Source organism: Salvelinus sp. IW2-2015, linkage group LG1, assembly GCF_002910315.2.
Source record: "Salvelinus sp. IW2-2015 linkage group LG1, ASM291031v2, whole genome shotgun sequence".
Taxonomy (NCBI): Eukaryota; Metazoa; Chordata; class Actinopteri; order Salmoniformes; family Salmonidae; genus Salvelinus; species Salvelinus sp. IW2-2015.
Window position 1 is genome coordinate 34881882 of NC_036838.1, and position 17071 is coordinate 34898952.

Consider the following 17071-nt stretch of genomic DNA (forward strand, 5'->3'; position numbering starts at 1 on the left):
TTTTAGAATAAGGCTGTCATGTAACAAAATTTGGAAAAAGTCAAGGGGTCTGAAAACTTTCAGAAAGCTCTGTATGTTTATGCTGTTGGTCACTGTACCGTATGTGCACTTTCTGAAACTGCTGTTAAGATTTAAACCAATCCAGACAGTGTCTCATCACCACCAACACACTGAAAAACATTGCCTGTCAGTTTGTTGTTACAGGATATTCACCACTATTTTGCCTATTTGTTGATGCGCTGTATCCACCTGGATTGATTGATGTGTATCGTCCCTAACTGCTTTCCAACCCATTGTTTTTCAGAGCAAGGACATTGGGATTCAGATGCACGAGGAGCTGGTAAAAGTGACAAACGAACTCTACACTGTAAGTACAACAAAACCCATCTTCTTTTCCCTGTCAGAATCGATTCCTTCTCTCCTCTGCTTGGCATCCCTTCATCCAGACACAGCCAGTATCAAGGCCTATACTGAGAGCAATGTGATGAGGCTAGCGCTTCTCTCTCTCTCTCTCTCTCTCGTCTCTCTCTCTCTCTCTCTCTCTCTCTCTCTCTCTCTCCTCTCTCCTCTCCCCTCTCTCTCTCTCTCTCCTCTCATACTCTCTCTCTCTCATACTCTTCTCATACTCTCTCGGTCTCTCTCTCTCTCCCTTCTTTCTCTCTCTCAATTCAATTCAAGGGCTTTATTGGCATGGGAAACGTGTTAACATTGTCCAAAGCAAGTGAGGTAGATATTATAACAAAGTGAATAAACAATACAAATTACAGTAAACATTACACATACAGAAGTTTCAAAACAATAAAGACATTACAAATGTTATATTTATATATATACAGTGTTGTAACAATTACAAATGTGTAAAAGCACACAAGTTCAAATTAAATAAGCATAATATGGGTTGTATTTACAATGGTGTTTTTGTCTTCACTGGTTGCCCTTTTCTATGTGGCAAACAGGTCACAAATTTGCTGCCTCGCTGTTATGGCACACTGTGACACTGTGGAATCTTTTCCCAGTTAGAATATGGGAGTTATCACAAAATGGATTTGTTTTCAATTCTTTCTGTGTGGATCTGTGTAATCTGAGGAAATATGTCTCTCTAATATAGTCATACATTGGGCAGGAGGTTAGGAAGTGCAGCCTCAGTTCACCCTCATTTTTGGGCGGAGCGATGTGCACATAGCCTGTCTTCTCTTAGAGACCATGTCTGCCTACGGCGGCCCTTCTCAATAGCAAGGCTTGCTTCACTGAGTCTGATACATAGTCAAAGCTTTCCTTTAAGTTTGGGTTCAGTCACAGTGGTCAGGTATTCTGCCACTGTGTACTCTCTGTTTAGGGCCAAATAGCATTCTAGTTTGCTCTGTTTTTTTTGTTAATTCTTTCCAATAGTTGCTAAGTAATTATCTTTTTGTTTTTTCTCATGATTTGGTTGGGTCTAATTGTGCTGTTGTTCCTGGGGCTCTGTGGGGGGTGTTTGTGTTTGTGAACAGAGCCCTAGGACCAGCTTGCTTAGGGGACTCTTCTCCAGGTTCATCTCTCTGTAGGTGATTGGCTTTTGTTATGGAAGGTTCATCGGAATCGGCTTTCCCTTTTAGGTCATTGGTTTGATTTTTTTATTGTTTAGAATTTTAACGGCCTCTTTTTGGAAATATATTGGATACATACGGGGTATCGGCCTTAAATTCTGCTCTGCATGCATTTATTTGAAGTATGTTTCTACGTTTGTAACACGGAGGTATTTTTGCAGAATTCTGCCATGCCAAAGTCTGAAATTTGGTGTTTGTCCCCATTTTGTGAAATCTTGGTTGGTTGAGCGGACCCCAGACCTCACAACCATATAAGCAATGAGGCTCTATGCTGATTCAAGTATTTTTTTTTTAGCCAATCCTAATTTGGTAATGTTTGAAATTTATGTTCCTTTTGATGAGCATAGGAAGAGGCCCTTCTTGCCTATTCTCTCCGATCGTTCACAGCTTTGTGGAATGAAAACCTGTGGTGCTGATTTTAGGCCGAGGTATGTATTAGTTTGTAGTGCTGCTAGGGGCAACGGTGTCTAATGGAATTTGGGGTCCTGTGACTGGACCTTTTTTGAACACGCATGATTTTAGTCTTACTGAGATTTACTGCAGGCCCAGGTCTGACCCAGAAGCTGTGCAAAAGATCTAGAGGTGCTTAGACTAGCCCTCCTTGGTTGGTGACAGAAGCACCAGATCATTCAGCAAACAAGTAGACATTGACTTCAGATTCTAGTAGGGTTAGACCGGTGCTGCAGACTGTCTCTAGTGCCCGCGCCAGATTCGCTTGATAATAGGTTGAAAGGGTGGGCTTAATGCCTGCATCCTCGTTTTTTTTTTTTATTTTCTACCCCACACAACCTGTATTGAAGGAAATGGTACTGTGTTTTTTTTGCCAATTTTTTTTAATCCGCCACACTTGTTGTTTGTGTACATGATTTTATAATGCGTAATGTTTACCCCCAACACCCACTTTTCCATCAATTTTGTTTTATAGCAGACCCTCTGCAAATGAGTCGAAGCCTTTTTTGAAATCAACAAGCATGAGAAGAACTTTGCTTTTTTGGTTTGTTTGGTTGTCATTAGGTGTATCTTTGATAGCCGTAGGACTTGAATACATGCTCTGTTTATTACGGTAATTTGGCTAAAAAGCCAATTTTTACATGCTCAGTACATTGTTTTATTGAAAATGTACGAGTCTGCTGTTAATGATAATGCAGAAAGGAGAATTTATCCCAAGTTTACTTTGACGCATATTCCACAAGGTAGTTATCTGGGCTGGTCATTGTCTCCAACTGTTGGTGGATGTGGGTGATCAAGGTCCTGGTTCCAATATGGGAAAGATGCCAGAGCTAAGAGCTAAGGACGATGTTAAAGATTTTAGCATCAGCCCAATTGAATTTTGTTGTATATTATTTTTTTTTTTTTTTCTTGCTTATATCAGTAGTCTTTATGATATAAGCATTCAGTTTTTTGTAGTTATATTTTCTTTCGTTTTTATTTATATGAAAATTTCGTTCTCTATTAATTAAGATCAACCGATAATAACGACTTACTAATATCTTTATTCTTGTTTTCTTTTCTTTATTTGTAGCTTGTTTTTGTTTTGCTGATCTATTGGTTTAGTTACTATTTGATATTTCATTAAGGATACCATCAACACCACAGGCCTTTTTGGGTTGGAGGTTTTATTCTTTGTCCATGAACTCATTCAAGGATAATGGAGAATCCAGGTGGGTTCTGGATATAGTCCTGTATAATTTATTCTTTATGGACTTTGTATTTGATCTTTGGTTTACCCATACATCTCCATTTTGGATAATTATTCTTCGTGTTGTTGTTTGTTTTAGTGTTTCTTCCAATTTTCCCAGAATGTGGCGTTAGAGTCTTATGGAGTCTTAATTACATTGAGCTGATTTCTGACGTTGCTGTTCTTTCGTTTTCCGTAGTGTATTTCTGGTATTTCTTTAGTGATTCACCATAGTGAAGGCGTAGACTCAGGTTGTCCGGGTCTCTATTGTTTATTGGTTGGACCAGGTATTCTACAATATTATTTCGTTAGATTTGTTGCAGTCTCTATTCAATCAAACCATTTGTCATTGCTTTATCATTCTTCTTCAGATTTTCTATTTGAGATTTTTAGATTTGATAGGGGAAGCTGAGAGTCAAAATACTGTTAAGATTTCTCTACTGCCAAAGTTTACACCTTCACTACTTGCAGTGGAACATTACCAGGAAGTTTCTAAAGGATTTAATTTGCTGTTGGCCTAATTGGTTTTGCGTATTATACTCTCATACTCTCGATACTCAACTATATATATATATATATATATATATTATATATCATATATATTATATATATATATATTTATATCATCATACTCTCTCTCTCTCTCGTCTCTCAGACCTCTTGCTCCTCTCTCTCTTCTCCTCTCTCTCTTCTCTCTCTCTCTCTCTCTCTCTCTCGTCTCGTCTCTTCACTTCTACGCTCTCATGTCTGCTCTCTCTCTCCTCTCTCCTCTCCATACTCTCCTCTCTCTCTCTCATACTCTCTTTCTTCATTCATCTCTCTCTCTCTCTCTTTCTACTCTCTCTCTTTCTCTCTCTCTCTCTCTCTCTCTCTCTCTCTTTTTATCGCCCCCCTCTCTCTTTCTCTCTCAAACTGCAGTGCATGTTGATCTCGAATGTAGAGGATGATGGGGAGGAGGAGGTGGGTGATTGTTATGATGATGGAATGAAATGTTGCATTTCTCTCCAAGTGGGCCAGTTGCAGGCTGCAGCTCAAATCACTTCCACATTGCAATATTGTTCTGGTGCCAGTGGCTGTGCCCACAGTAACAGGAATGCAAAACACCCCTCGCTCAACCATCGGGTCTACTGTATCTATGTGTCCGTCGGGGCTTCTCTCTATGCCTTATTTACTCCTCTGTAAACTTTCCTTTGTGACCAGGGAGAAATCAAGGGCACACTGTGACACTGTGCTTATGCCCCCCTGTYGCGTCGTGAAGCTCATACTCAAGGAGACACTGTGCCTATGTCTGGAGAAGCTCCAGGCAACTTCAGCTGTCCTCTTGCTCCCCCAAGGAGAGCAGACTTCGATGACTTATTCATCTGATGTCATGAGTGACAGGCTATCAAAGGACAGGGCTGGCACAGATGCCATCTCTCTCTCTGATTGGGCCATCTGTCCACCATGACACAGTCAAAAGGGGTTATAGAGAGTTAGAATAGAGGTTATAACTACTTTTAAAGAGGAAGAGAAAGMTCATTAACCACGATCAGGGCCAAAGGACCAAAGACAGACCTCTTTATACCATTTACCAAGTGAAGCCTTAACCAAAATATAGGACTGCATAATAATGATGTATGCTGTTTTTTTTATACCAAGTCACTTAGTATCTGTCTAAATGTGGTATGTTACATTTAACAAACTCATGCATTCTCTCCACTGCAGACTATATTTTATTGACTGAATCAAATCTCCACGTCCAATCACTGCCTCTAGTCTACACTAACTGACCCACTCTCACCCTGTACATTTCCTAACCCCCCCGTACACATTAAGGGCAAGGATATGAGAGCTCACGGCGCCATCAGCAGCACCTCTATCTTCCCTCGAGTCTGCCAGGCTTTCCCCACCAGGTTTATGAATGAGACAGAGATTGTTTTTCCTCTTAAGCAGCTGGTGTCCTAAACCCTACCCTGTGCACGGTACGGCCCAGGGGACTCGCTCCAGCAGCAATGTGCATTTCAAGGTCACAGCCAGAGGAGTCCAAATGCATCAGGGTGGAGACAAGAAAACAGATAATTATTCTGCTGCTCTCCCTGCTCTTCAACAGCTAGGGCCAGCCATGGCTTGGTTAAACATGTGGGCTGCTATCAGATTGAATGGCCATGATCATGTTTTATGATTGTCTCTCTCTTCTTCAAGCCCCATTTGACTCCTGTGGTGCCCCATTTAATTTTTGCCCCATCTCAAACATCTAACTAATCAGAATCAGAAACCCACAGCAGTGACATTTTCTCGAAAGACTGATGATAATGATGATTGTGGTTTTGGCTGTCGTTATATTTATTCATTGTATAAAATGGCAGTTAAAAAACATGGGAACAGTTGAAGCTTTTAGCTCATTGGTAATCAGATGACAGATCTTATGGACTGCAAACAACAATGCATTTTGCCAGAGGTAGAATTGCAGAAATCCCTTGTGAATCCCTTTAWAATCAAATCAAATGTTATTGGTCACATACACATGGTTAGCAGATGTTATTGCGAGTGTAGCAAAATGCTTATGCTTCTAGATCCGACATTGCAGCAGTATCTAACAGGTAATATCTAACATTTCCACAACAAAACCTAATATCTATCAAATTCCACAACTAAACCTAATACTCACAATCTTTTAAAGAAATCTGATAAGAATATATAAGTATAATATATACGGATGAGCAGTGACAGAGCGGCTAAGATGCAATAGATAGTAAAGAATAGATAGTGAAGGATACTGAAGTGTCTATACATATGATATTAGTAATGCGAGATATGTAAACATTCTTAAAGTGGCATTATTAAAGTGACTAGTGTTCCATTTATTAAAGTGGCCAATGATATCAAGTCTGTAGGTAGGCAGTCGCCTCTCTGTGCTAGTAGTGTCTGTTTAACAATCTGATGGCCTTGAGATAGAAGCTGTTTTTCAATCTCTGTCCCCACTTTGATGCACCTGTACTGACCTTGCCTTCTGGATGGAAGCAGGGTGAACAGGCAGTGGCTCGGGTGGTTATTGTCYTTGATKATCTTTTTTGCCTTCCTGTAACATTGGGTGTTGTAGGTGTCCTGGAGGGCAGGTAGTTTGCCCCCAGTGATGCRTTGTGCAGACCGCACCACCCTCTGGAGAGCCCTGCGKTTGTGGGCGGTGCAGTTGCCGTACCAGGCGGTGATACAGCCCGACAGGATGCTCTCAATTGTGCACCTGTAAAAGTTAGTCAGGGTTTTCGGTGACCAGCCACATTTTTTCAGCCTCCTGACATTGAAGAGGCGCTRTTACGCCTTCTTCACCACACTGTCTGTGTGGCTGGACCATTTCAGTTTGTCGGTTATATTTACTCCGAGGAACTTAAAACTTTCCACCTTCTCCACTGCTTTCCCGTCAATGTGGATAGGTGGGGTGCTCCCTTTGCTGTTTCCTGAAGTCCACGATCATCTCTTTTGTTTTGCTGACATTGAGTGAGAGGTTATTTTCCTGACACCACACTCCGAGGGCCCTCACCTCCTCCCTGTAGGCTGTCTCGTCGTTGTTGGTAATCAAGSCTACCACTGTAGTGTTGTCTGCAAACTTGATGATTGAGTTGGAGGCGTACATGGCCACGCAGTCGTGGGTGAACACGGAGTACAGGAAGGGGCTGAGAATGTACTTGTGGGGCCCCAGTGTTGAGGATCAGCGGAGGGGCGATGTTTTTTCCTACCTTCACCACCTGGGRCGGCCCGTACAGTAAGTCCAGGACCCAGTTGCACAGGGCGGGGTCGAGCCCAAGGGTCTCAAGCTTATTGATGAGTTTGGAGGGTACTATGGTGTTGAATGCTGAGCTGTAGTCAATGAACAGCATTCTTACATAGGTGTTCCTCTTGTCCAGATGGGATAGGGCAGTGTGCAGTGTGATGGCGATTGGATCGTCTGTGGACCTATTTGGGCGGTAAGCAAATTGGAGTAGGTCTAGGGTGACAGGTAGGATGGAGGTGATATGATCCTTGACTAGCCTCTCAAAGCATTTCATGATGAAAGAAGTGAGTGCTACGGGGCAATAGTCATTTAGTTCAGTTACCTTAGCTTTCTTKGGAAAAGGAACAATGGTGGCCATCTTGAARYATGTGGGGACAGCAGACTGGGATAGGGATTGATTGAATATGTCACATTCACTAACACAGTCTAGAGATTTAAGAGTGTTTGGCTAAAGCCATTGTTCAAACATTATTTTAAGTATCTGCTGCTGGTGCTACTGAGACAGCTATTGATTTGAGGGCGTGAGGCTTGATGCCTGTGGCTTGAATTATATGTAGTGAATCTGAAATGAGAAATGAGAGCAAAAAACAGCAATTTCTTCATTGGATCACAGAGTCAATTATTCACCTGGCAGCTCTGATCCATTTAAACAACATATATATTTGTAAAGTTTTTTGAATTAACCAGACAGTACAGGAGCAAAAAGTCATGCTGCAGTGTTTTTGGTTAATTTGTTATTAAACTCTGCCACACTAGAGGCTGTTTGTTTAATGAATGCAGCAGCACGCCGCCCTGGTGGTACGTTTGTTACAATACATTATGGAAATGATGGAGATGTTCTGCTCTCTGTTTCCACCCTGGGTCTGAGCTGGGCAGTACAGTCTGATACAGACCGTCCCAGTGCAGTGACTTACAACAGGTCTGGTTTTTCCATCTCTCTCCAGTTTCATTCCGGGGTGCTCCTCTGACTGTCATGGTAATTGTGTTAGCCATAATGGCCATGTTTATTGTGACAGGTCTCTTGAGATAACACGTTCATATTTTTCCAATTGCAAACTAGGAAACCAATTTGGTTTTAATACACAGGCTTATAGAACACAGAATCAAATATCAGAGTGGCATATAATTAAATGTAACCTTCATTTAACTAGGCAAGTCAGTTAAGAACAAATTCTTATTTACAATGACGGCCTAACCCGGCCAAACCCGAACGACGCTGGGCCACTTGTGCGCCGCCTTATGGGACTCCCATTCACGGCCGGATGTGATGCAGCCTGGATTCGAACCAGGGACTGCAGTGATGCCTCTTGCACTGAGATCAATGCTGCAACCACGGTTCACTTTAAGTGGAAGTCACGTCTGTCTGTATTTCCACAATGAAATATGTTAATTGTAGCTTTCATCAGTGCAGAAACAGAACAGCCTCAGGCTATTGTTTGAGTGGAGACAGTAACCACATACACACACCTCCCAGAAGGTAGACCCTGCCTCACCTCAATGTTCCTGCAAATTACATTCTGTCTTTAGCTGCTGGTCTTTTAGTTGTGCTGCTCGAAGTTGCCTGGAAACCCTGTTTTCTTTTCACGCTGTTGGAGAAATGGGTTGCCAGCCTAGGGAGATGCACACTGCTAGCCCTAGTTTCCCCAAACACTGAAGTGACTTCTTTCTACTGTGTACTCTGTCATATACCAGAATAGACAAGAGTTTGTTTTTGCTTTGCGTTTTTTCTTTGAAGTGTTTGCCTTTCAGATCTTTGTCATTTTTTACTCTCCTAAGACTTGTAGCGCCTTGTGCAGTGGAGCTCTGTTGATGAAAGCATTGACTGGCTGGATGATAAAAATAAGCTGTTATTCTGACTAAGAAACCTTACTATCATACAGTAGCAGTCAACTGGAAATAGTAGAGATTCTGTCTGTGAGTTGACATAAACCCAACCCATTAACCCTGTGATGTTCTTATAACCTTCTTTTTCCAGATTAAAGGGAGTCATAMCATCCGGTCAGATGATACTATACAAAGTGAGCATTAACTACAGGAAGAGAACCAGCTAGCGTTAATGTTAGGCTCTCTGTCTGTCTAACATCTAGTTATAGCACTGGATCTCGCTCACTGCCGAGTTACACGCATAGGAGGCATTTTAAGACGCTGCACACATCTGTGCTGTACTTTACAAGGCTGCTGAATGAGCTGCTAAGACCTCCTGAGGGGGGGTCTAACCCTCAGACAGACAGAGCGACAGACAGCAGAGTGGGTCTAACCCTCACAGACAGACAGACAGGACAGACAGAACAGACAGACACACAGACGACAGGCACAGACAGAAGACAGACAGACAGACAGACAGACAGACAGACAGACAGACAGACAGACAGACAGACAGAACAGACAGGACAGACAAACAGACAGACAGACAGACCAGACAGCCAGCAGAGTGGGTCTAACCCACAGGACACAGACAGCCAGAGTGGGTCTAACCCTCAGACAGAGAGGACAGCATTGAATGGCGGGTTAACCCTCAGACCAGACAGACAGACAGACAGGACAGACAGACAGACACGAGGGGCTACAGACAGTCAAATTGCTACAGTGGTGTCATTCAACCGCTAAGCAGACATGAGCCAGACATTCAGTGGAACATCAGAATCAGTGTGAGAGGCTGCTTTAGGCTATATACACTAATCTTGTGACAGGGGTTCTCTTTCCTATTTTGATCGTAGATAGACGCTAGCAGCGGTTCATAGTTGCCTTTCAAACGGGCTCTGACCAAGTCTGCTATGTTGTGATTTTTTACAGTATAATTTCCTTTGACTGGAACAGCTTTGGACATCAGAACAGCCATTACAAACCTTGATTTGGATGAAAATATCTACTTCAACGAGTCAGCAGCTCTGGACGTTCTACCTTACTCCGGACCAGGCCTTAATTCCCGGCCTCGAAAGAGGAGGTGGTTGGAGAAAGAGAAGCAGGCGAGTCAGCACCTGAAAGAGACTATGTCGACGAGCAAATAGACGACCATTGCACTCAGTTCTTTTGGCGAAACATGCAGTCACTGGAAACAAACTGGATGAGCTCTGTTCGAGATTTCCATTAACGGGAACCTGGAAAACTGTAATATTCAATGTTTCTCAGAGTCGTGGCTGAACAAGAACATGGATAATATACATCTCGGCTGGTTTTTCTATGTATAACAAGACTGGATGCAAGCTCGGGTAAGATGAAGGGAGGAGGGGTTATCTTTTTGTTAACAAAAGCTGGTGCGCGATCTCTAATGTTAAGGGAAGTCTCAAGTTACCTCATGATAAGCTACTATTTACCAAAGAGTTTTCATCTTATATTTTTGTAGCTGTCTATTTACCGTCATATCCCGATGAAGGCACCAAGACCACACTCAATCAGTTTATAGGGCCATAAACAAACAAGAAAATGTTTTACCAATTTTTACCAGCATGTCACCTGTGCAACTAGAGGCGACAAAACTTTAAATCACCGTGTACAAGGCCCCCTCTCTCCCTCCCTTTGACAAAATCAGACCATAACTCATCCTTCTGCTTTCTGCTTACAAGCAAAAACTCAAACAGGAAGTACCAGTACTGCGCTCAATACGGAAGTGGTCCGATAAAGTGGATACTAAAGCTACAGGACTGTTTAGCTAGCACAGACTGGAATAATGTTCCGGGATTCATATGATAACATTGAGGAGTGTACCACATCAGTCACCGGCTTCATTAATAATTGCATCGATGATCTTGTCCCCACAGGSACCGTACGTACATACCCCAACCAGAAGCCATAAACTACAGGCAACATCTGCAGTGATCTATAGGCTAGAGCTGCTGATTTCAAGGAGYGGGACAATAATCCGGACGCTTATAATAAATCCCGCTATGACCTCCAACTAGCCATCAAACAGGCAAAGCATCAATACAGGACTAAGATCGAATCCTACTATGTCAGTTCTGACACTTGACGGATGTGGCAGGGCTTGCTAACTATCATGGATTAAAAAAGGTAAACCCAGCCGCGAGCTGCCCAGCAACGCAAGCCCACCAGACCAGCTAAATGCCTTCTGTGCTCGCTTCGAGGCAAGCAACACTGAATCATGCATGTTGAACCAGSTGTTCCAGACGACTGTGTGATTTTGCTTTTCATAGCCAATGTGAGAAATACCTTTTAAACAGGTTAACATTCACAAGGCCGCGAGGCCAGACCGAATACCAGGATGTGTACTCAGAGCATGTGCTGACCAGCTGGCAAGAGTTTTCACTGACATTTTCAACCTATCCCTGAACGGTCTGTAATACCAACATGTTTCAAGCAGACCACCATAGTCCCCGTGCCCAAGAATGCCAAGGTAACCTGCCTAAATGACTATCGCCCCATAGCAATCACATCTGTAGCCATGAAATGCTTTTAAAGGCTGGTCATGGCTCACATCAACACCGACACCCTGGACCCACTCCGATTCGCATACCGCACCAACAGATCCACAGATGATACCCACCTGAACAAAAGGAATACSTATATAAGAATGCTGTTTAYTGACTACAGCTCAGCATTCAACACCATAGTCCAAGCTCATCACCAATCTCAGGACCCTGGGACCGAACGCCTCCCTCTGCAATTGGATCCTGTACTTCCTGACGGGCCTCCTCCAGACAGTGAGGGTAGGCAACAGCACATCCGCCACCATCAACRGGTCAAGAGTTTCAAGTTCCTCGGTGTCCACATCACTAAGGAATTAACATGGTCCACACACACCCACACAGTTGTGAAGAGGCACAATTGCCAGCACAATAATTTARCTAGGACTGTCTGGGAGTGGTCTGAGAGCGGGACCTAATTAGTTTAGCCTAATGGGAGGGATATGTAACCTGAAAACTAGCTCTTATTGGCAGAGGTTTGAAACTCTTTTTGTTATTGGTCAATTAACTTATACCGCCTGGTGATGTCGCCAGGCCGGCCAAAACTCCACCTATGCAAAACTAGCTGAAATTTCAGGCAGTCTTTACAAACAGCTCTTACACTAAAATTGTATTATCATMATTTTCACAATTTCACAGTATTATCCCATCCTGTATTATTCTAAAACATGTAAAATCACGTTTTTAAGTGCACTGCCCTTTTAACAAACAGATTTAAGATTAGTCTAAGTATTCAATTAGACAAGTTGTATTACCAGTGTTTTTGGTGGAAAGGGCTATACTGTACATCCCATCCATTACAGTTATTTACTTTGATTTGTGACAGAGGGAATATTGAGTGTCTGACTGCAGAGATCACAGTAGGGAGGGGAAAGGCAGAGAGCACAATGGTGTCATTATGCCACACAAATGGCATGAAATGAACAACCATTAGGTGATGAACAGTTTATCCTGATTTACAAACCCATATCCAGGAGGAGAAGAGGGGTGGAGAGGGGGTGTGGATGTGTCAAGTCTGGCCCAGATGAGATGAGCTGTATTACCACACACAGCCCTGGGCCCCCTGATTCAATCAGCCCACCATTGAAAACATCAACTGACTATGTGTGTGTGTGTGTGTGTGTGTGTGTGTGTGCGTGCGCGCGCGTGTATGCTCACTGAGCTTAGGCCAACAAAGGAGCAAATAACAGTTTCCATATGTGTAAAAGTTTAAAAGAGTATATCATGCAGTTTCTCATCAAGTCGTTGGATCCCTGGATGCAGACTGGTCTGTGGATGTGAGATAAAGGAGCTGTGATGTCCTGTGCTTTGCCTGGCCCTGTTATGCATATTCATGGCCAGCTGTGGTCCTGATAAGAATACTGATGTGATCCTGTTCCCTGTCCTTGTCGCTGGGTGAGCACCTGCCACCATGGATGAAACACAAGCCCCTCATGCAGTATTTTATGAAACAGACCCAGTCTCACTGCAAGTCATTATTTCAAAGGGAAAGGGTTCAAAAGACGTTTTTTAGGGCACAGATTGTAATGAAACTTTTCAAACTAGCTGTCACCTCAGATCACCCATTTGCTTGCTCTGTCTGCTGTTGTGAAGTCTTCTATGAATCCTATGTCCAGTTATTGTTGCAACTTCCTCATCCTTCCTCTGTGCTGCTCCTGCTCTTCCAGGTTATGAAGACCTACCACATGTACCACACGGAGAGTATCAGCGCCGAGAGCAAGCTGAAGGATGCTGAGAAGCAGGAGGAGAAGCAGTTCAGTAAGTCTGGAGACCTCAATGTCAACCTGCTGCGCCACGAGGACCGGCCCCAGAGACGCAGCTCCGTCAGGAAGATCGAGAAGATGAAGGAGAAGGTGAGCATGACACCAAGGCTTGTAGAGCTATCTCCGGAAAAAAAGTTGTCTGTTCTTTCAACCAATCGATTGGTCGAAATTTTAAAACGTTTATTTTTCTATTTATAGACACACCCTATGTTTGTATAAAATCAACTATATGTAGGCTACTGAGCTTGTCTGATGCTTTAAGCACTGCGATTAAAAATGAAGACACACAAAGGGAGCCAGAGATCAATATACGGTAGCCTAACCTGCTCTCCACCCTCCTCCTCTTGCTGCCTGCTGCTGCTGGCCTTTGCATATTCTGCTTTTAAGCTCCTGAAGTTGCCGGTAATAGGTTACGCCAGCGGTCGGCAACCTTTTCCATTTGGAGTGCCAAGTTATCSTAACATTCCTACTGATCTGCGTGCAAGTTAGGATTTTCATATGCACATTTTCGTGGAACAGTTTCATTTAATTTATAATAAGGTCTTCATATCTCAAATCAAATTGTATTGGTCACATACACATATTTAGCAGATGTTATTGCGGGTGTAGCGAAATACTTGTGTTCCTAGCTCCAACAGTGCAGTAGTATCTAACAAAGTATCTAACAATCCAACAATACACACAAAATCAATGTTGTGGTTAATCAAACCTCTATCTAAATGAAAATGATACAAATCTAAAAGTAACTTCTGTTGCCATTGCCAATATGTACAAATAGCCTATAGAAAGCCAACAAATAATAAYATTACAGCCCACAGGTAGAACATATCCTRAWTAAAAATAAATATCCTATAAATCACATTGGCTACGCATGGCCTGTCTGCAAGGAACTGGAAACGTTGTATCAACTATTAACTTGATCAGCCTAAAGCTCATGCTAGCAAACTTGCAACATTCTATTAAATATTCTAGGCCCTCAGCTTCCAGAGTCAGTGAACTCCGGACAGACAGATACAGCTGTAGGCTATTTGCGCAAGGGATAAGAAGTAATCAGGTAGGCGTAATTTATGAAGTTTCCACCCGACCAGATTCCCCCCCCCCTTCATGCTGAGTGGTTATCGAAAGGGAGAAAGCTGGAAAGATTTTTCGAATAGGCTAAGTTCAGGAAATATTGTCATTCTCATTGGATGTAACAATATACTTAGTTTATGTACTGTTTGAGGCGAAGAAAGAATTACTCTGAGAAGCTCCACAGTGATGGTGAGTTAAGACAATCAGAAATAGTATCAGATCCTCAAATGGGCACATTTCTAGGTATACATTATAGGCCTTGTTCTATGTGTAATCAAGTGTGTGTTCTTACTCAAGATTGACAGGAGTGCTCCAAACAAAAGACAATGAATAAATTGACAACACGTAAATGGAAATAAAATTGACCAAAACTTTTTTCTCACAAGTGTAGCCTAGGTTATGCGCTCTGCAAATAACGTGTCCACTCCTACAATGACAACAGTAAGACTGTAATAATAATACTGAATATTGAATGAAATTACTGTAACCAAACAAATGTAGATTGGAAATGATGGGAATTAACAGTAAATGTACTTCTGGTGATACTGGTGTGCCATCCCTGCAGCCTCTGCAATGGATTAGTCCACTCAGACAGGCGTGAATCAGACAGGTGTCTCATGTGCCATAATTGTTGTTATATATATTTGCCACTGCTCGACTAAACAATCGACCAGTCGACTAAATGGGGTCAGCCCTAAAGGCTTGATGACCATAGTGTCTCCAACAGCTAGTGCTGTAGGCTGGGACTGCTGCTAATACTGTACATTGTCAGCCTAGTCACTTCTGTAAGTGGTGTTTTGTTCAGCAGCTAGACTCATGGTGGGCTCATTTTAGCTGGCTAAGGCCAGAGGGACCCTCTCAGTACTACGTGAATGAAGAGGATAGTAAGGCTGTGTGAGAGTGGGTGCAGGTCCATTGTGTAAGCCCACGAGAGAGGGAGAGAGCGAGAGAGAGAATTGCCGTAGCATGGGTCTACACACACAGACAAATGGTGACTTCCAGGTCAGTGATCCAACTGTACAGTCTCTCTAGCTCATCCATGCCCATGACTCTAATTCATGTTCATTCTGCTTATTACCACGCACACTACTGCACTGTACTTAAGACTCTGTACTTCAAACATGCATATTGCATTCTGGATTTTCAGGGGGAATTTCTTCATTAAAATGCGACCATTATCAGTGCAGCTCAGGGAATCAAATGGCTGACAGCTTTCCTCCCTCCTCAGGCTGCCGTCTCCAGAGATGCTGGCAGGAGAACTGTACCATCCCCACAGACTATTTATAACTTGCTGTAGTTATGAACGTACTTTCTCTCTGCGCTGTGACCTGATTTTGCAGGCTACAATAGCATTGTCGTTCAGAATCCTAGCTACCTGCAAACAGAGTTGAAGAGGGAGCGGAGACAATCAAGCCATAATCCCTATTTCCCTGATGTACTGTTTTAATTTGCATGATAATGGACATGTGAAATTGGAGTTGGTGAACCATGTATATTTGAAGTGCACGTGTATGTATTTGAAGGACATGCTCTCCAATAGTCTCCAGGCTGGAAGAGGTTATAACGAGTGCTTTCAAACACAGACACGCAGACACACGTCAATGTGTTGTTGTTTAATTGGCTCTCTTTAGTCCTGCTTTGTGAGCCAAGTCTCAATGATTCTGTGTCACTGCGTTCCATTTGAGTCAATTGTTTTTGTCAATACCATTATGTATTGTCTGCTAACATCCATTATTGATGCTATGTGAACAACAGATGACTACGTATTCTTTTTGATGAAAAATGTAATGTTTTCCAGCTGGATGCCACGAGCAGATGCAGCATGTCCAGTTAACCATAGCAACAAAGACTGTGCACCATTTAAAGCTACAGTACCAGTCAAAAGTTTGGACACATCTACTCATTACAGGGTTTTTCTTTTTCTTTATTTTTACTATTTTCTACATTGTAGAATAATAGTGAAGACATCAAAACTATGAAATAACGCATATGGAATCATGTAGTAACCAAAAAAGTGTTAAACAAATCCAAATATATTTTATATTTGAGATTCTTCAAAGTAGCCACCCTTTGCCTTGATGTACAATTAGAGCATACTAGGATTGTAATGTTTGTTTGAGTCTGTTTTTGTTAGCAAGCACACTGCACCAAAACAGTATTTTATAATGCTGTTTCATTGTTCACATCTGGGCTGTACATTTTGTTGTGCTGAATTTAATTGTGACTGACTGTGAATGGCCAACCTGGGTGGAACAATTATGATGCTGTTATTATCTACAGGAAGCTTGTCAAGAGCCTCTCTCTCTTATAGTGGATCCCTCTGACCTTTTTCCTGCCAACACTAAGCCAGGCCATCAGGCCGCATAGAAATTCTCCTATGTTATTGTGCAAATACCATTTAGCAAACTCAACGTTGCTTCATTTCATTAACTCCCCCCCCCCCCCCCCCCCGTTTCTGTTTTCTCTCTCTCTTTCTCTCTCTCTCTTTCTCTTTCAATCTCTCTCTCTTTCTTCTCTCTGTCCCCCAGAGACAAGCCAAGTACTCAGAGAACAAGCTGAAGTGCACTAAAGCCCGCAATGACTATTTGTTGAACCTGGCAGCAACGAATGCCGTTGTGGCGAAATACTACATTCACGATGTCTCTGATATGATTGATGTAAGTATGCGATAGGCACACGATAGGTTTCATTGTATCTCTCAGCTGGGATTGTCTAATGTTGTTCTAACGTTGGTTGCTACACTAGATATTCTCACCATCTGTTTTAGTGTTCGCAGACCATTTGCTGTATTGCTACAAGCTGCT

At 42.6% G+C, this 17071-nt stretch overlaps 1 protein-coding gene across 5 annotated transcripts in view; it reads left to right on the plus strand.

The window, feature by feature from the left end:
- The window catches only part of srgap3 (SLIT-ROBO Rho GTPase activating protein 3), a 123793-nt gene that overhangs the window by 66278 nt on the left and 40444 nt on the right, over positions 1-17071 (plus strand). For all 5 annotated transcript variants that reach the window (XR_002877644.1, XM_070444563.1, XM_023990942.1 and 2 more), the window contains exons 4-6: positions 305-367; positions 13101-13286; positions 16796-16924. Coding sequence is in view for 4 of the 5 variants with exons in the window: in XM_070444563.1 (XP_070300664.1) it covers positions 305-367; positions 13101-13286; positions 16796-16924 (378 nt within the window). In the remaining variant the exon portion in view is untranslated. The remainder of the gene's footprint in view (positions 1-304; positions 368-13100; positions 13287-16795; positions 16925-17071) is intronic.